The following is a 20,954-nucleotide window of genomic DNA, read 5'->3' as shown; positions in this document are numbered from 1 at the left end:
AATGTGAGTGTGTTAAATCTTAAGAGATATCACAAGCTGTAAATTTTAACAGTGAAGTATTGCTTTGAAAGTACTGTTGTCTAAACAACCTGCTGAGTTTGTGATTTATAAAGGAAGTTGTTGGCATCCAGATGTTCCACAATGTACAGATGAGCTGTGCTGCGTTTCCAGATCTTTCCCTGACTGTTCTTCAGGAATCCTAATATTAGGATCTTGAAAAGGAATTCTTCCACTCTTTTCCTTACCTTGCAAAAGGAAAAGAACCATAAAGATTAACAACTTCATATTTCGAAAGAACAAATGAATCTTTACTAAGATTTGATTCTTTTCAGAAAGGGAACAGTGGTTATACAGTGATTCTGGTATCTAAAACACCCAGTACATAGAGCCTCTATTCTCCTCCATCAAAGAAAAATGGAAATTGGTGGACAAACAAGACATGCCAAATGTTGGCCTTACATATCTGGTTCTTCAATACTCTTGGCATTGAAGACAAGTTGATTAAAAATGAGAGAAATTGCATTTCATCCTTCTTGGTGTGGATGTATGTCAGACAGAAGGAGATTGCTATCATTGGGCTATACAGAATCTCATGCAAGGCTTTGTTTCATGAAAATTGAATTATAAAGGCAGAGATTAGGAAGCATGTGATACTGTTTAAAAGGAATAATCTTCCACAGATTGTTGACCAAGAAAGATTCTGCAGAACATGTACAACTTAAATGACATTTTCAGGGAGAAAATTACTGGCTGAAAATAGACCTTATTGTCTTCAGAAACATGGTCCTGATTTTAACTGACCTTACCCTTGTATAAACTGGGTGAGGTCAGTTAAAAGGAGACAAGTCAGTTACCCCTTCTGAACCCTCTTCCTTTCTGCTGGGTCTTGAGGTAAACCAGTTCTTTTGAGTTGGCAAGCAGGACTTCCACAGGAAAAAGGCAGGTCCCACTTACTGGGCTGGATTTTATTAGCCCCCCCCTCCCACTCCAAATGACATCAGGGGTCGTGGCAGGGGGCTCAGAAAATACCTCCGGGAGAGGCCCGCCATGGGCCTCGACGCCAGGAAGGCCCCATCTCATATTATCAGCGGCGGCAAGGCCTCGTGGCGGCTCCCCGCCCCTCAGCGACGGGACCTTCATTAAATTAATTAACTTTATTTAAATAACTGAATTAATACTTACCTCGGCGTAACGGCTGACCTGCTGCGATATTCCGAGCGGTTGCTGGAACTACTGCACCTTCAGATATCCGTTTGGAGATCCGAAGCAGAACATTGGTAGGGAGCGGCAGGAATGAAGTTTTCAGGGCGGGGGAGTGCTGGGGGGGAAACTTTTCCTATTGGTTGCGGGGATGCTGGGAAGCGGTTGAGGGTCAAAATTAGTAAAGTTTGGGGAGGGGGCAAAGTTCGAGATTTGAAAAAAAAAAAGTTTTTTTGGGAGGGGGAAGAGGGCAACTTACATACTGATTACTCATTGTGGGTGTGGGAGAGGGAATTGAAAATGTGAATAAATGTCTATCCTTATTTTTCAACATTCTGTAACTTTAATAATTTAAATGAGTTGAAAGGGCCTGAAGCCCTTTAAAAATGGTGCCGCGCCTGCGCGGTGGCATCGGACGCCATTGCTGAGGACAGAGCGTCTGCCCCCTCTATGTCATTGGGGCACAGGTGATCCATGCAAATTAAATATCGCGGTGGCTCCGCGGCACACATGTCGCGTGTGCATCGCGCTTTTTTTGAAGCTCGCCGCCAAGAACGGCAGTGAGCAGGTAAAATTCAATTCACTATCTAAATTAGGCTAGGTCTCTGCGGCCCCAGCTTTGATAGTTCTGTTTGCGCTGCCCTGCTTTCCTCCACACCCTCCCCTTTCATATCAGAGCCATGGACTTCGATGATGACTTACAGGTGCTGCATCAATGTGGAAGATCATTGGCCGTCGAAAATCACATGCATAAGAAGCATTGTGCAACATTTGAACTATCCGGTTTTCATCAATCGTAGGCTCGATTAATCGGATTCTCTTCAGTGCATTGTGGTTTCTAGGACAGCGCTGTAACAGTTTGTCATGCAGTCGGTCAACATAGAGGGACTTCCCTGTTGAGAAACAAATATTCGAATTATTAGAAAGCTTGTATTGGATGCCAGGTTTTTAATGATCCGAAAGTTTGTTTGAAAGTAGAAAAAATATTATTGATCTGATACCATGGTAACCGATGCATGAGGTTTATAAGTAATAAAAAAAGTGCTGGAAATACTCAGCAGGCCTGGCAGTGTCTGTGGACAGAGAAGCAGAGTTAACATTCAGCTCAGTGACGTTTCATCAGAACTGGCAAAGGATAGAAATATAATAGGTTTTCAGCAAGTGAAGGTGGTGGGGGGTGGGTTGGTGAGAGGAAGAGAACAAAAGGGAAGGTGTGTGATCGGGCAGAGGACAGGAGAGATTAAATACCAAAGCTGTCATGGGTACAAAGGCAAAGGGAGTGCTAATGGTTGTGGTGAAAGACAAAGCATTAGTCCAGTGAGAGTGTTAATGGCAAAATAATGAATAGCTCTGTCCAAAAGCACAAACATGAAAAAACAAGCTTAAGACAGGCACATGGTTTAAAAAAAAGATTTTTAAAAAAGGCCAGTCATGCTCTGAAAATGTTGAACTCAATGTTGAGTCCGGAAGGTTGCAGAGTGCCTAATCGAAAGACGAGGTGCTGTTCCTCAAACTTGTGTTGATGTTCACTGGAACACTGCAGCAGGCCAAGGACAGAAATGTGGGCATGAAAGCATGTTAAATTGGCAAGCAACCTGAAGCATAGGGTAGTGCTTTCAGACTGAGGTGGGCCAAGCGATCACCCAATCTGCATTTGGTCTCCCCAATGCAGAGGAGACTGCATTGTGAGCAGCGAATACAGTATACTAAATGAAAGAAAGTACAAGTAAATCACTGCTTCACCTGGAAGGAGTGTTTGGGGCCTTGGATGGTGAGGAGAGAGGAACTAAAACGGCAGGTATTACACCTCCTGCAATTGCATGGGAAGGGGATGAAGTGTCGAGGGTAATGGAGGAATGGACCAGGGTGTCGCGGAGGGAACGATCCCTTCGGAATGCTGACAGGGAAGGGGAAGATGTGTTTGGTGGCTGCATCACGCTGGGGGTGGCGGAAATGGCGGAGGATCATCCTTTGGATGTGGAGACTGGTGGGGTGGAAAGTGAGGACAAGGGGAACGCTGTCGCGGTTCTGGGAGGGAGGGGAAGGGGTGAGGGCAGAATTGCGGGAAATGGGTCAGACACGGTTGAGGACCCTGTCAACCACAGTGTGGGGGCGGGGGGGAATCCTCGGTTGAGGAAAACAGAAGACATATCAGAAGCGCTGTTGTGGAAGGTTGCATCATCAAAACAGATGCGTTGGAAACGGAGGAACTGGGAGAATGGAATAGAGTCCTTACAGGAAGCAGGGTGTGAGGAAGTGTAGTCAAGGTAGCTGTGGGAGTCGGTGGGCTTATAATGAATATTAGTAGACAGCCTATCCCCAGAGATGGAGACAGAGAAGTCAAGGAAGGGGAAGGAAGTATTGGAGACAGACCGTGTAAAGGTGAGTGAAGAGTGGAAATTGGAAGCAAAATTAATGAAATTTTCCAGTTCGGGGCGAGAGCAGGAAGTGGCACCGAATCAGTCATCAATGTACCGGAAAAAGATTTGGGGGGAGGGGTCCTGAGTAGGCCTGGAACAAGGAATGTTCGGCATACCCCACAAAAAGACAGGCATGACTAGGACCCATGCAGATACCCATAGCGACACCTGTTATTTGAATGAAGTGAGTGGAATTGAAGGAGAAATTGTTCAATGTGAGAACAAATTCAGCCAGGCGGAGGAGGGTGGTAGAGGATGGGGACTGGTTTTGATCAAGGAAGAAACGGACAGCCCTCAGACCATCCTGGTGGGGATGGAGGTGTAGAGAGATTGGACATCCATAGTGAAGATTTTTTTTTAACCATGGGCCTGCCTTAAACTTGATTTTTCATGTTTGCGCTGTTGGACTGAGCTGTTTCATTACTCTGCCACTAACACTGTCTCTGGACTAATGCTTTGTCTTTCACCACAAGCATTAGAACTCACTTTGTCTTTGCCCCATGACATCTTTGTCATTTAATCTCTCCCGCCCTATCACACACCTTCCCTTTTGCTCTCTTCCACCCCACCTCCCACTTTCACTTGCTTAAAACCTAATTCTTTTCTAACCTTTGCCAGTTCTCATGAAAGGTCACTGACCTGAAATGTTAACTCTGCTTCTCTCTCCACAGATGCTGCCAGACCTGCTGAGTATTTCCATCATTTTCTGTTTTTATTTCAGATTTCCAGCATCCACAGTATTTTGCTTTTATTACATGAGGTTTATAAGTGTTAGTTTAGGGAAATTTAAGTTGATCAGTATTCAAAGAAGCACAATGGGGAATGAGAGAGAAATGTATTTCCAATTTTTTTATGCCAATTGTTAAGTCTCCTTCTTTCCTCTGCCCAAATCTTAGACTTACACCTATTGTTCCACCTCTCTCTGCCCCCCTCCCCCCCCCCCCCCCATTGCCCCCACAAACATTGGGCCTGCTTCTCAATCCTAAAATATTACTAAACATAAAAGTAAGGTAAGAAACACAGACTTTGGTACTTACCCACTCCAGGTCTTTTTGACGATACAATTCTGACAGAAAGCCGGTCATGGAATACCTCAGCTGCGGAGTTCTGCCTAAAAGGGACAGTGAAATGATTTACCAGGTACGACTGAATGGCTTCTGTTTTAATATTCGGCCCCGCAGGTACTTTGTACTGACTGAGATATGATGGGATGTAGTAGTGTTGCCGCTTAGCATCACAGATAACAACAAACTGATATTCTGCATTACAATGATGCATCAATTCTTCAAATAATTCTCCAAATCTGACACTCGTTTCATAACTCAGGCAGTCAGCGTGTATTAACGAATAGATTTTCTGTTCATGAGACCCGCTGCTCAAAGCCCTCCGTAAAAACAGTTCGACCTCTTCATAAGTTGTTTCCTCAGAGCACAGAAGAACTTCGTCATAGGTTGGCAGAGGTTGCTCTTGATTTTGCATGTAGACATATAGAGCAGCCCTGAAGATCTCGGGCTGTGCACAGACTATGAGATTCGGTCTTCCGTGATGCAGAGAGGGAGGAAGCTGTCTTCTTACTGTTGTCTCATTCATACTCGACAGGCAGCTAAGTAGTTCCCCAAAAGTCAATATATCTAAATGGTCAATTAAGAAAGCCATCATGTTTTCCATAAATTTGTTCCAGAGTAGTGTAATTTTCTCAGAAAGACTTGCATTTTCCAATTGGAAAGCTATTTTTGATATGCCAGCATCATGCATTTCCTCAGATACTGATTCTGCAGGTTCAATATGCTGGAATTGGACAGGCTCGGAATACTGGAATTCAGCAAGCTCAGCACACTGGAATGCTATTAATTTATCATCACATTCCATGTGGTGACTCTGAGTCGATGTCTGAACATAAACTCTTTCTGTACTGTACTTTAATGAAGTGGCATTAGGTAGATCAACATTTATCAAATCCACATCAACCTCTTCACTCTCACTTCCACTTTCCCCAGCTTCCAGCTCAAAGTCACTGATCTCCTCATCTTCGGAACTCTCATTCCATATAACCAGCTGAGGCATCGCACTTCTGATGTCCTTCGCAGTGCAGTCAGGTTTAATGAATGATAACATTGCCAAGACCTGCTCACATAAAGGCTTCCCAGCCGCAAAGCTTCCCAATTCTGAGCTTAGGTACACAATCTGTTCTGCTGTATAGTAATTCAGATAGTAGAACTTAGTTCGGATCTTCTCAATAAATTTGCACCAGTCCTGAAGGCATGTCTCCAGTGCTCTGCACAATACTTGTAGCTGCTCGGCGAGATCGCCACTTACTTTAAGGCATCCAATGTGCTTTAAATTAAAGTCCATTGTAAGGCAGTCATCACTCTCTTTACTGCAGAGCACATGCGCCTTCCAGTTTCTGTAAAGCATGTTACCAGAGGAGTACAATTCAATAAATGCCTTTCCAAGCCTTTGGACATTGTTAAAATTCTGTTGAAAATAAAATGTGTTCAAGAATATAAATATTAAGTAACATTCCTTAGCTCAACTTGCAGCAGAGAATTTGGGGTTTAAGTTACTTAAATACACAGCGAGATGTGCAATAAATATTGAATAACTATTTAAATGCTTTACAAGCTTCTAATCAGGATTGTAAATTCATGTTAAAGCATCACTGAAAAAAGTAGTGTATTAATAACTGAAGAAGCTGTTTACACAAAGACATTTTACACACTGAAAGAGTCGTGCCATCAGTTTCCTTTGACATATCAAGTGATCGTAAACAATTACTGGGCACTATTTTTGTACTTTTCTTTCTTAGGTATACTTTTGCAAATTTTATATATTAAAAACAGTTGAGTGCTGATAACAGTAACAACCAAAGCAAGCTTAACTAAGTTACTATGCCAGTCAGTGAGAAGGAGCTGCATTTTTACACAAAGTTCATCTGATCATTGAAACACTCTGTGTTAATGAGTGGGCCTGAGCCTTGGTACACTGAATCACCTTGGTGTAGTGAATACAGGTAAACAGGAAAATCAAGTCAACTTCTTATGGGCGAGCGTGAGTCTGACTTCCTTACATTCACTGTGTCCAGTTGATCCAGTATATCCAGGAAAAGGGTAAGAGCCTCTCAAAATATATGGACAGAAGTTGCTTTGATGTTTCTTTCCTCACTTAGTCCAACAAGATTATTGATCAAAAGTAAATTCTCCATCTAAATATAATATTTTAAGGCTTGATTTAGAGATCACAGCCTGCTATTTTACAAGACGCTTTTATTTAATACTTTTTTTTATTACCTCCATGAATCTGGCAACTTCCTCTTTCCCATGTTCTCTTTTTCCCGACATCAGCATTAATTTATTCTGCAATTCCTTTAGTTCTTTCAGTGTGTATTCCTTACATTCTTTAGTGCTCTCATCATAAAGACTCAGCTGAAGGACACTTTCTAGTGACAGCTAAACAAGATTATAAATAAATTCAGATAAAACAGCACAACTTCTCTCCAACACTATGACATGCATACAATTCACAGCAAATTTTGGTTTTATGTGGCGAGTAGTATTCTGTTATATTTTATTAATGTATTTTTTTTCTGCATAATCAGAAGCCTATTGTAAATACACCTCTGGGCATGGTGGAGTAGTGGTCAAAGCTTTCCATTCATCTCACTGTCACTCGGAGTAGCAGAGCCTCTGTGCCGTGCAACATGGATCTTGACCAGCTGCACCTATTGTGTGTTTTCATCAGTTTGAGGCAATCTGGTTCTGTCACTTGGGGTGGTGATATGACAGACTAATGATCAAAGCATGAACCAACCTAGATTTCTTAGTCTAAGCCACTTATGGGGAAACTATCAACTAACTCAGTGCTAACAGAGTCACACAATCTAGATAAAAGAGAGATTCTACTTGACTTCTCTTATTTCAGGATCTAACTTGTATTTGATGGGAACTGTGATGGAATTGGTTAGCACACTGCCTTTTCACCATTAAAATGAACATAGGATAGAAGTTTCCTTTTGTCTGTGCCATACAGAAGAGTTGTATGTGGAATGACTGTGGTATATCCACATAGCCTCAACTGGATGTCAATCCAGAACACAAACTATTGATAATTCAATAAAAGCAAAATCCTGCAGATGCTGGAAATCTGAAATAAAAACAAAAACGCTGGAAATACTCAGCAGGTCTGGCAGAATCTGTGGCGAGAGAAGCAAAATTAATGCTTCAGGTCAGTGACCTTTCATCAGAACTAGCAGTTCTGATGAAAGGGCACGGACCTGAAACATTAACTCTGCTTCTCTCTTCACAGATGCTGCCAGACCTGCTGAGTATTTCCAGCATTTTATGTTTTTATTACTGATAATTCAACTTGATTTAACGAGGGAGACCATGAGATAAGTTGCCATCTTCAGTGCTACTGGTGCATAACTTTGTGTTGTGAGAGTCTGTATCAGGAGATTGAGTGTGTGCAATCTATCTCCGTAAGAGAACTGATCTGAGAAACGGAAAAAATTCACACAGGTGGCCTTTTGAGTTTGGAGATTAAACACACTGTGGGGGAAAAGTAATGGAAACTTTTGCTTTGCATTTGGCCTATTGTATATCTGACCTGGGAGTGCTGAGGATTGTTGATGGGGGTTCTATTTGCAGCATTGCCCTGGCCCACCTAACCCAACCTCACCCCAGGACCACCTAACCCAACCACACTCAGGACCACCTAAACCAACCTCACCCCAGGACCACCTAACACAGCCTCATCCCAGGAGCACCTAAACCAACCTCACCCCAGGACCACCTAAAACAGCCTCATCCCAGGCCCACCTAAACCAACCTCACCCCAGGACCACAACACAGCCTTACCCAGGACCACCTAACACATCTTCACCCCAGGACCACCTAGCCCAGCCTCATCCCAGGACCACCTAACCCAGCCTCACCCCAGGACCACCTAACCCAGCTTCACCCCAGCACCACCCGGCACAGTCTCACCCCAGGACCACCTAACCCAGCCTCACCCCAGGACCACCTAACCCAACCACACCCAGGACCACCTAAACTAGCCTCACCCCAGGACCACCTAACCCAGCCACACCCCAGGACCACCTAAACTAACCTCACCCCAGGACCACCTAACCCAGCCTCACCCCAGGACCACCTAACCCAGCTTCACCCCAGGACCACCTGGCACAGTCTCACCCCAGGACCACCTAACCCAGCCGCACCCCAGGACCACCTAATCCAGCCTCACCCCAGGACCACCTAACACAGCCTCACCCCAGGACCACCTAACACAGCCTCACCCCAGGACCACCTAGCCCAGCCTCAGGCGAGACAGAGGAGGGGGCAAAAGAGGAGCGGGCATTGCAATATTAGTTAAGGAGTCAGTTACTGCAGTAAGGAGAGATGATTTCTTGGAGGGGGCATCAAATGAAGCTTTATGGGTAGAGTTTAGGAATAAAAAAGGGACAGCCACAGTGCTAGGTGTTTATTATAGACCCCCAGATAGTTAGTGGGAAATTGAGGAATTGAGGAGCAAATATGTGTGCAATTTGCAGAGGTGTGTAAAAATAATAGGGTAATTATATTAGGTGATTTCAACTTTCCCAACATTAACTGGGATAGTCATCGAGTTAAGGGCTTAGATGGAGTGGAATTCTTAAAATGTATACAGGAGAACTTTTTAGCTCAATATGTAGAGGATCCAACAAGGGAGGGTGCAGTGCTGGACCGAATTCTGGGGAATTAAGCCAGACAGGTGGTTGATGTGTTGGTGGGGGAGCGTTTTGGTGATAGCGACCACAACATGGTACAATTTAAGCTGGTTATGGAGAAAGAAATAGACAAGTTGCAAAAAAAGGTTTTGGATTGGAGGAGAGCGAATTTTAGTAAAATAAGGCCAAGGTAGACTGGAAAGAGTTACTTGTCGGGAAATCTACAGAAGAGCAGTGGGGGGCATTCAAAAAGGAAATGGGGAGGGTACAGGCCCAACATGTTCCCTCTAGGGTAATAGGTAGGAGCAACAAGCCCAGAGAACCATGGATGACCAGAAACATTCAGGGTACGATGAGAAGGAAAAAAGAGGCTTATGGCAAATACAAGGAGAGCAAATCAATGGAAGCATTAGTGGAGTACAGAAAGTGTAGGATGGAGCTTAAGAAAGCAATTAGGAGAGCAAAGAGGGGACATGAGAAAGTTCTGGCTGGTAAAAGTAGGGAAAATCCCAAGATATTCTATAAGTATATCAATGGGAAGAGGATAACCAGGGAAAGAGTAGGACCCATTAGGGACCAAGGGGGAAATTTGTGGGTGGAGCCAGAGGACATTGGTAGGGTGTTGAACGAATACTTCACATCTGTCATCACCTAAGAGAAAGAGGATGTATATATGGAACTTAGAGAGAGAGACTGTGAGGTTCTTGAGCAAATTGTCATAGGGAGTGACAAGGTATTGGAGATTTTGGAAGGCTTAAAAGTGGACAGATCTCCAGGTTTGGATGATTTGTGCCAGAGGACTGGAGAACAGCTAATGTGATCCCACTATTTAAGAAAGGTTGTAGAGATAAGCCAGGGAACTACAGACTAGTGAGTCTCACGTCAGTGGTAGGGAAACTGTTGGAGAAAATTCTGAAGGAGAGAATCTATCTCCACTTGGAGAGGCAAAATTTGATTAAGAATAGTCAGCATGGCTTTGTCAGAGGGAGGTCATGCCTAACAAATTTGATTGAATTTTTTGAGCATGGTGTGTAGATGAGGCTAGTGCAGTTGATGTAGTTTACATGGATTTCAGCAAAGCCTTTGACAAGGTCCCACATGGGAGACCTATCAAGAAAGCAAATGCACATGGGATACAAGGTAACTTGATAAGGTGGATTCAAAATTGGCTTAGCTGTAGGAAACAGAGAGTGATGACAGACGGCTGTTTTAGTGACTGGAAGCCAGTGTCCAGTGGCGTACCACAGGGATCTGTGCTGGGTCCCCTATTGTTTGTCATTTATATAAACGACATAGATGACTATGTGGGGGGGTAGGATCAGTAAGTTCGCGGATGACACAAAGATTGGCCAAGTGGTTAACAGTGAGGTGGAGTGTCTTAGGTTACAGGAAGATGTAGACGGGATGGTCAAATGGGCAGAAAGGTGGCAGATGGAATTTAACGCTGAAAAGTGTGAGGTGATACACTTTGGAAGGAGTAATGTGACACGGAAGTATTCAATGAATGGCCTGACACTGGGAAGTTCCGAGGAACAAAGGGACCTTGGCGTGTTTGTCCATAGATCTCTGAAGGCAGAAGGGCAGGTTAATAGGGTGGTGAAAAAGGCATATGGGACATTGCCTTTATCAAACGAGGCATAGATGACAAAATCAGGGAGGTCATGTTGGAGTTGTACAGAACTTTGGTAAGGCCACAGCTGGAGTACTGTGTGCAATTCTGGTCGCCACATTATAGGAAGGATGTGATTGCATTGGAGGGGGTGCAGAGGCGATTCACCAGGATGTTGCCTGGGATGGAACATTTAAGCTATGAGGAGAGGTTGGATAGCCTTGGGTTGTTTTCGCTGGAGCAGAGAAGACTGAGGGATGACCTGATCGAGGTGTACAGGATTATGAGAGGCATGGACAGGGTGGATAGGGAGCAGCTGTTCCCCTTAGTTGAAGGGTCAGTTACGAGGGGTCACAGGTTTAAGGTGAGGGGCGGGAGTTTTAAGGGGGATTTTAGGAAGAACTTTTCTACCCAGAGGGTGGTGACGGTCTGGAATGCCCTGCCTGGGAGGCTGGTAGAGGCGGGTTGCCTCACATCCTTTAAAAGGTACCTGGATGTGCACTTGGCACGTCATAACATTCAAGGCTATGGGCCAAGTGCTGGCAAATGAGATTAGGTAGACAGGTCAGTTGTTTTAATGCATCGGTGCAGACTCGATGGGCCGAAGGGCCTCTTCTGCACTGTATTATTCTGTGATTCTGTGATTCACCCCAGGACCACCTAACCCAACCTCACCCCAGGACCACCTAGCCCAGCCTCACCTTACTACTGTTGATACCTCATCACAGCTTGCTTTAACATTTTAGTTTTACTAACCATATGTTCAAATGCAAGTACCTTGTCTTCATGTGGTCGTTCAATATTGCCCACTATATAAATTCCTTTGTTATTGATGGCTGCTGCTAGAGACAGGGAGGATGTCTCTACAGATCCATGACTTTCCCTCAGTGTTTTCAGCCATTCCAAATGACGAGCTGAATCTCTCTAGAGGAATAAAGAAATTAAAATTTGGAGTTCACAGCTTCCTTAGTCTTGGTCACTTTCAGAATTGAAGCATCAAACTAACGTAATTTTGCAGACTCGCAACAACTGCAAGGCTCAGAATTAAAGCATTTTAGGGTTATCACCAGTTTTTCTGGAAGTTTTGCATCACTTTTAAGTGCCTTCTGGATTTTGGCTACAGAAGTCTTCAACCCTTCAAAATCTGTGTCCTGCTGCAGTTCGTAAATGAAAGGAGAATATCCCATCACAGCATCGTGGAAGCAGGCAACGCGATCAATTTCCATGTCATTTTCTCCAGCTGATATGGATGCCAGGTCCACAAACACTTTTACTTCCCTTAAGTCTGCGTGACAGAGAAAGAGAGAAAGAAAAACAGCAACAACAAATTTGAACCAGAAAAAACAGTTTCAAATTCTATCCACAGCAACAAAAGGAAACCCAGAATTAAATACAAAAAAAATCAAGTAATGATAGTTCCACTTACTTGTCAAAGCTTCTTTCACCCACTTTACAAATGGCTGCCTTTGAACAAATTCCTGTAAACACTCTATGCATTGTGGAGTAATTTTCACCAATAGTTTTTTGGTCTGAATTAAGTCATTGTCAATGTAATCTAGAGATCGTTGCTTGAAACGGTGTTCATTCTGAATAAAAAAGAAAACAAAATCTGATACTGACTGAAGGATGTAAACTTTCAGGACAAATGACACTGGCAAATTGTACTGTTCATCCAATTATGTGATCAGTACTGTTTCTCCAACGCAGAAGTCCTCGAGGCGGCCAACATCCCCAGCATATACGCCCTACTGAGCCAGCGGCACTTGAGATGGCTTGGCCATGTGAGCCGCATGGAAGATGGCAGGATCCCCAAGCATGCATTGTACAGCGAGCTCGTCACTGGTATCAGACCCAACGGCCAACCATGTCTCCGCTTTAAAGACATCTGCAAACGCGACATGAAGTCTTGCGACATTGACCACAAGTCATGGGAGTCAGTTGCCAGCAATCGCCAGAGCTGGCGGACAGCTATAAAGGCGGGGCTAAAGAGAGGCGAGTCGAAGAGACTTAGCAGTTGGCAGGAAATGAGACAGAAGTGTAAGGAGAGAGCCAACTGTGTAACAGCCCGACAACCAATTTTATCTGCAGCACCTGTGGAAGAGTCTGTCACTCTAAAATTGGCCTTTTTAGCCACTCCAGGCACTGCTCCACAAACCACTGACCACCTCTAGGCGCTTACCCATTGTCTCTCGAGACAAGGAGGCCAAAGAAAGAAGAAACTGAATTGTCCATGTAAATTAAAATTGCAGGAAGTAGCAGGCTATTTGCTGATGATAATTTGCTTCATTTTACTATCAGTAAACAATACAGTTCTTTTCATTTTCTTGTTGCAAGTGAGGAAGCTCATTCGTCATATCAGAATTCATCCATCCAAGGCAGCCCCTACAGCCACCCCATCTCAGCATTTGATTGCTTCTGAAACAATTCCCGAGTTTTTGCCTCCATTACACTCTGGATGTTATTGCTACTGTGGCCTGGCACAATTTACACTTAATCCTTCTACAGCTATTAGATTTTAGCCGTGATAATTTGGGTTAATCCCATCAATATTTGTAAAACTCAGAGATATCATGCAACGTCATCAAAAAAACTTTTATTTATATAGCGCCTTTCACGACCGTCTGAAAGACGGCACTCCTGACAGTGCAGTGCTCCCTCAGTACTGCGCTCGAGTGTCAGCCCTGATTTTTGTACACCATTAATCCAAGAAACAGGAGAGAACATTCCCCCCCCACCCCCCAAGCCAAAAGCCTATACCTAATATGTAACAAAACTAACAGCCAGTCCACGATTTGTCCAATTTTGGAAATAAGAGCCTAAAATGTCCATTTACTGCATGACAATAAAGTTACTAATCTACAAACTAATATACTTACTATTTTTGTCAAGTTCTGAATTTTTCGGTAGTCACCTTGCAGTTTTAACTCCTTCACTATGTCTTGAATTACCCGTGCAGAATCAACAGCTAAGTGAAGTTCGTAATACTGTTTGATCTGATCAAGTCTCCTCTCAGGCAAATCTCCTCCTTTTACCACTTTGAACATGAGGGATAACTCATCCTTTATTTGATCAGAGTGCTCTCGAAGATCGAAAAACATCCTGTTAATCTCCTGGAATGTTATGGTACCCTGGTCAGTTTTGTTGCACAGCTCTGAGTAGTCAGTCCAGCAATAGCCCCAGATGTCAGTGCAGAGACCATCCAAAGTATCTTCACAGCTGGATGCTTCTGTGGCTTGCAGCCAGCAGTTTAGAAGAACGCTGCTGTTCCTGAGCTCACTCATTGTAAATGCCATATTTTTAACAGGATTGCTAAGCTTAAAATATTTAACATAGGGAGCAGACTGATTTTCAGATTCTTCATCTGTCCAGGCCTTTGTTTGAACAAGCTCATCAAGTCTCATGGATTGAATATTGGCCTTGTGCTTTTCTTCAAGTGAAGTTATGTCAGTGACTGCAAAGAAAGCAGAACAGCATCATTCTCTGGCAATTATGCTTGGATTTCAAGGACATTGAAAACATTTAGATTCCACCAATTAAGATTTTAATCAGGTTAAGTTTCAGTTCAGACACTAAAATTGAAAACAGATACATCATTAGAGTAATCTGCATTTTTCACCCCAACACTTATTAACAGTGGGGAAAATACAGCCATAAAACTAAAACTAACCTATAAAGCTTAACGAAAATGTTCTTTACTTAAAGGACATTTCAATTTCCAGTTCTGTTGTGTTTGTGGTTTTTAAACTTTTTCACTCCTTGTTTTATAGCTGACCTTTTGTTTTAAAACTTGTTAATTTCTAACCGCAAGCCTTCTCAATAACAAGGTATTGAGTTAGTCAACCTGGATACATCAAGGCTGTGGTACAAGTCTTTTAGAGCAAAATTCTGACTTGCAACTTGGGGGAAAATGCCAACCTGAGTTGTTAGACTGATTGTCCTGTGTTCACTTAGTTGATAATGTTTATAAACATTGTCATTTGGCTGTCTGGACTAAAATAATTTAACAGCTTCATCTTATATACTCTGCCTAATAATTATTGTTTTAATCAGAACATGAGCCAAAGTCAGAAGAATAATTCCTTCTTATGAAAAATTTGTGTCTTTTCAATGGAACACGCACTCAGGAACTCTATTATGATTGAAAAATAACAATGATTACAATATTACATTCTATTTCATAGAATATAGATGATTCGAGTTAATGTTAAGAGAAGCTTCCAAAGAATGAATTGGAGTTTTTCAGCTGTAGGCACAAATAACAATCACATTCCCGCATAGAATGATACATCACAAAAGAAGGCCATTCAGTCCAGAAAAAGACTTCAAAAAGGTCATTAAAGAACCAAAGTAATTGACCTCCATTATAATCATGTCTCAAGGTGAAATTTTGAGCACAGTAAATAAGTCAATATTTTCTTTATTAATTCAAAATAATATGTGCTTACATCAGAGTCTGTAGACCATGAGAAGGCAGTATGGTGAACAGCAGTGTAGATTATTCTTTTTGACTATCTGCTTAAATCAATGCCTAAACATGCTTACATATTTAGGTTAAAAAAATCTTTTGTTTGAAATATTCACAGAACATTAATTAAGCAATTACTGAGGGTTCAACTGATCTGTACTCCCTCCTTTGTCAATCAAATAACACATGCACCATCGTCAGAAAGGGGAGTTGGATAAATACTGTACCTGTAATAGTTTCAGTAATTTTATGAATCATATTTATTAGTGTTCCAATGGCATTTTTCTCATTCACAAAGGCTCCAAGTTCTTTTTCTCTCCTTGATATCATGTTTTTAGCATCAACTTGAAAGAATCTATTCTTCTTATGGACTGGGAGTTTCTGTTCTGTACATCAAGCACACACCATCAGTTTATCACTGCAGTAGAATTCAGGCCCCTTTCACAGGGCAAAAAGGGGTTGGAATAGATCAGAATGAGTGAAACATGCAGTAGCCAGGCAAATTGCTACACTGACACTATAGCCAATACATGCAGTGTTGTTAATGATTGTAATACATTGCAAGCGAGCAGCAGCCTCAGAATAGACTAAGATAAAGTTATCCTGCATTGAATCCAAATATTGGAATGCACTGGCTGTAGTTTGCAAAGGACAACATGAGGTAGCAATTCCTTAATTTTAAAGACACATAAAAGTGGAAAGTGGAAAATTGTCCACATATGTCCTGGCCACAAAAAGCAGGACACATCCAATCGAGCCAATTACCGCCCCTTCAATCTACCGTCAAACATCAGCAAACTGATAGAAGGTGTGAACGACAGTGCTACGAAGCCGCACAGACTCACCAACAACCTGCTTACTGATGCTCACTTTGGGTTCCATTGGGAGTACTCAGCTCCAGACCTCATTCCAGCCTTAGTCCAAACATGGACAAAAGAACTGAATTCCAGATGGGAGGTGAGAGGGACTGCCCTTGAAATCAAGGCAGCATTTGACCAAGTATGGCATCAAGGAGCCCGAGCAAAACTGAAGTCAAAGGGAATTGGTGGGGTTAGGTTGGGAGTGGGGTGGGGGTGTGGGGGTGGGGTGGGGTGCTGAGGGAGGGGAAGATCTCGCCACTGGCTGGTGTGATACTGAACACAAATGAATATGGTTGCAGTTACTGAATTCAAATCATCTCAGCCCAGATCATCGCTGTAGGAGTTCCTCATGGTGGTGTCCTAGGCCCAACCATCTACACCTGCTTCATCAATGATCTTTCTTCCATCAGAAGGCCAGATTTGGGATATTCGCTGGTGATTGCACAATGTTCAGTATCATCCACAACTCCTCAGGTTCTGAAGCAGACCATGCCCACATGCAACAAGACCTGGAAAACATTCAGGCTTGCGTTGCTAAGTGGCAAGTAACATATACTCCAGAAGTGCCAGACAAGGACCATCTCCAACAAGAAAGAATCTAACTATTTCTCCTCGACATTGAACAGGATTACCAGTGCTGAATGCCCCACCATTAATATCCTGGGAGTCAACATTGACCAGAATCTTAACTAGACCAGCCATATAAATACTACGGCGGTAAGAGCAGGTCAAAGGCTGGGTATTCTGTGCTGAGTAACTCACCCACTCACTCCCCAATGCCTGTCCACCATCCACGAGGCACAAGACAGGAGTGTGATGGAAAACTCACCACTTGCCTGGATGAGTGCAGTTCCAACTACACTCAAGAAACTCAACTCCATCCAGGACAAAGCAGCCCACTTGATCGGCACCCCATCCACCACTGACGCACAGCAGCAGCAGTGTGTACCATCCACAAGATGCACTGCAGCAACTCACCAAGCCTCCTTCGACAGCACCTTCCAAACCCATGACCTCTACCACCTAGAAGGACAAGGGCAGCAGATGCATGGGAACACCACCACCTCCAAGAGACACACCAACCTGACTCGGAACTATATCGCTGTTCCTTCACCACCACTCAGTCAAAATCCTGGAATTCACTCCCTAACAGCACCATGGGTGTACCTACCCCACACGGACCGCAGTGGTTCAAGAAGGCAGCTGACCACCACCTTCTCAAGGACAATTAGGGATGGGTAATAAGTGCTGGCCTGGCCAGCGATGCCGACATCCCATGAATGATTTTAAAAAATTCAACTCCCTCCACTCATCAGAATCTGGGTGGAATGGGAGTTGCAATCAAGCAGCTCATTTCCCTTTTTTCTGATATTAGTTTGAGGTCATTTTAGCGCTGGGTGGTTGAGGTGTCTGTCTGAGTCAGGCAGATTATGTATACAAACTGGGGTCCTAGGGCAATTCTAGCAGCCCATAAACTGGAGAGATTGCCAAGGTCACTCTGACAAATGACACCTGCCCATCACCCAAATGGTAAGTCAAGAAACTTTTCTTTGTAGGGTCTGGAGGAGCAGGAGTACAACTTTGCTACTTTATCCATTTGAGAGATTCTTCCACTAAGTTTTCTATACATGAGTCTGGAGAATATCCAGATCAAAAGCTATATTGCACTGTAAGCACAAAAGGCATGGAGCAATACATGAATTCACCTAAATGCATACATTAATGAAGCCAGTTATGTGACAGTTAATCATGCAATCTCCTGTATTATAGGTCAAACTTACGTGCTTGAAATAAATCGTAGTACTCCTTTCTTTTACGCAGTAACAACTGTAGGTCAGCAACTTTCACAGAACCGTCATAGAGACTTTCAACCAACATGTGAAAAGTGTTCTCAGCACCTTGTAGTAAACATCTTGCTTTTTCTGAGACATCAAGTTTTGTGCAGTCACCTGGAGATCACCATATAAATCAGATATAAATTATAGTTATGTAACTAACAAAATAACAAAGATACCATAACTTTTTCATTGGAATAAATCCATGCAATTGGGCTTCAAAGATTCTCTGGTACCATCCTCCTCTATTTATATTTTATATTTATATTTAGAGATACAGCACTGAAACAGGCCCTTCGGCCCACCAAGTCTGTGCCGCCCAACAACCACCCATCTATATTAACCCTACAGTAATCCCATATTCCCTACCATCTACCTACACTAGGGGCAATTTACAACAGCCAATTTACCTATCACCTTTTTGGAATCCGGCACATTACCTTCTAGGGATTGGCTGTGTCTTGTGCTCGGTTCTCATTTTGAAAGCTCTAAATTTCGGGCATTCGTGACACGACGGACCAGTCCCACTGAACAATTCCAGCTTTTCTGGACTGCCAAAGAACATGGACAATTCCCTATGTTTACCAGCAGGGACTGAGAGTGTACTCATCATTAGACTGACTAGAAGTCAAGTTGTCCACTGTCCTTTCTAATGAGACTGCCAGCCATCACCACTAAATCAGTAAGAATTGAGTGCACAACATCTCCTGTCCACTATCAACTCCAATTCATTCTGTAAACTACTACAACTGCTTGATAATTCCTCCCCAGCTAAACCACTAGGATTAATAAAATTTAAATGGCAAAGATGCATACTCCAGCAGTTCACATATGCCTTCCAGCAATCTGCCTGTACATTGTGAGCAGCAAGTTTGATATGACTGTAATGTTCATCCGGGTGGAACAAACACAGAATAACCATAGCTTCCCATCCATATTTCTCCAAATTTTATGCACCAACAGTTCTTCAGAGGCCATTTGGCACACTTCCTTTTAGCTGGTATGGTTTGTGTTTTGCATTAGCCTATCGGCCAATTTCCTCTTCCTTCTGTACTCAGCACCCATGAATAAAACCTAATGATGCAACAGGCATGTTCCTGCCTTCTCCCAGACATGTTGTCATGTATGTTTTCACTCTCTGAGAGATATCTCCTCTTTCTCTTGGCCTGACATATACAAGAAACACTACTTAAAATACGAATAGAACACAGTGGAGTAACCTTGCCATTACAGTACTGGATTAGCAAGCCAGAGATGAAATTGAATTGAATATATCTGGTAATTTGAGGGTTGGCACCAGAAAAACTAACCATGAAAATACTGGAGTGCTGTGAAAAGCCCACCTGGATCACTTCAGAGGAGGAAACCTGCTGCCCCTAATGCCCTCAGGATAATTAGTGGTGGGCAATTGACACTGCATTGCCAGTGTCACCCACATCCCAACAGCAAATACAAAAACTTTCATATGATCACAGTCATTTCCTATCTGAAGTGACATGCAGCTATAACTAGAGGCATTTCTGAGTAAATGACTGCAGCAGAAATTATTTAAAAGAACATTAGAACACAAGCTGTTGAAATTTACTCAATACTGCAGCAACATGTAACATTCAGCAGAAATCAAACAGAATATTCTGTGATTTAGAGAAGTGATATTTGAACTAAACAGTACAGTGCAGAGTGGTAACTTGGCTCAGCATCATTTTTACATTTTGCCAAAGTGACTGAAATTGACAATGGAGCCAAATTACAGTAACACAACTAGGGCTAATCAGTGAAATTTTAACATATTAAGAAAGTCTTGTATTCATACCAGTTAAAAGTAAACCAAATTTATACAAACTGATTACCTTGTAGAAGACAATAGTGTATGGCACAATCTGAACTCAGCAAGCATCCAACACCTTCGATATTGCTACTCTCCATCCTATTCCCAGATTCTTCTATCAGTTTCGATAAAACCTTTGTAGATTTTTGATTTTTCCATGCGTGTAACTTAGCAAGCAGTTCGGCTTCCTTTTTGCTCTAACATTTAGTGAAAATAAGACTTTTAAAAGATCAATTTCACTGTATTCCTCAGCACAGCAGTTGTTTCACAAATATAACTCACAGCCAAACATAACCTACATGCTCCTTCTTGGCATGTGTTTTGGTGTGTTTGTAAGATTATGACTACTTGCAATGAAGTAAAGTTCATCACTACAACTATCCGTACCTTCATTTTCTTACATTCATTCCTTTCATCTAGATCTACTGTAAAGACACATATAAGGATAAATTCTGCAATCTCACACTTTCAGCAAGAAGCAGGAAGTGTGAGTATGGGGGAGGTAAAGAATCAGGGCTGTGATGTTGATGTTGCATTTTCAACCTAGGCTCCCTGTGAGTGAGGCTTCCTCATTGAATGAACAGGATTGCAGAAATAACTCTATAATATGGCCCTATAACATTTCCATCCACAATCTACACACCATGACAGCACAATGTAACCAATATCACCATCCATAAGTAGATGTATAATACATATACTATTACAGCAGAAACCTTTATGCTTGTTATAAGGAAGTAATCTTTCATTTTGGGCTGTTAGCGGTGACAGGAAAATTTATATCAGCCACCCCACCACTTCTATAAAAGGGGTTTCACCAGCCTAACAGTAACAGTTCTGATGAAAGGTCCACTTGAAATATTATCTTTTCTTTAAGTGCTGGTCAATCGCCACACATTCTCAGAACTGTGGTTATTTATTTCACATTGCTGGCTTTTCTTTTTACCTCACATCAAACTGACAACAAGCACCAGTAAAGGAAACTCAGGGTTTACTGACTATTGCATTGGATGGGAAACTCCAAGATGCATGA

At 42.7% G+C, this 20,954-nt stretch overlaps 1 protein-coding gene across 5 annotated transcripts in view; it reads right to left on the bottom strand.

Moving 5' to 3' along the window:
- The window catches only part of LOC137384369 (E3 ubiquitin-protein ligase rnf213-alpha-like), a 164,380-nt gene that overhangs the window by 68,067 nt on the left and 75,359 nt on the right, over positions 1–20,954 (bottom strand). For all 5 annotated transcript variants that reach the window (XM_068058308.1, XM_068058310.1, XM_068058311.1 and 2 more), the window contains 11 exons: positions 19,944–20,118; positions 18,040–18,207; positions 15,626–15,784; positions 13,810–14,384; positions 12,360–12,519; positions 12,001–12,218; positions 11,711–11,857; positions 6,908–7,066; positions 4,658–6,095; positions 1,903–2,093; positions 90–245 (listed from right to left, as the gene is read on the bottom strand). In XM_068058308.1, the coding sequence (XP_067914409.1) occupies positions 90–245; positions 1,903–2,093; positions 4,658–6,095; positions 6,908–7,066; positions 11,711–11,857; positions 12,001–12,218; positions 12,360–12,519; positions 13,810–14,384; positions 15,626–15,784; positions 18,040–18,207; positions 19,944–20,118 (3,546 nt within the window). The remainder of the gene's footprint in view (positions 1–89; positions 246–1,902; positions 2,094–4,657; positions 6,096–6,907; positions 7,067–11,710; positions 11,858–12,000; positions 12,219–12,359; positions 12,520–13,809; positions 14,385–15,625; positions 15,785–18,039; positions 18,208–19,943; positions 20,119–20,954) is intronic.

Source organism: Heterodontus francisci, chromosome 26 (assembly GCF_036365525.1).
Source record: "Heterodontus francisci isolate sHetFra1 chromosome 26, sHetFra1.hap1, whole genome shotgun sequence".
Classification (NCBI taxonomy): domain Eukaryota; kingdom Metazoa; phylum Chordata; class Chondrichthyes; order Heterodontiformes; family Heterodontidae; genus Heterodontus; species Heterodontus francisci.
This window is presented reverse-complemented; position numbering and strand designations above follow the sequence as displayed.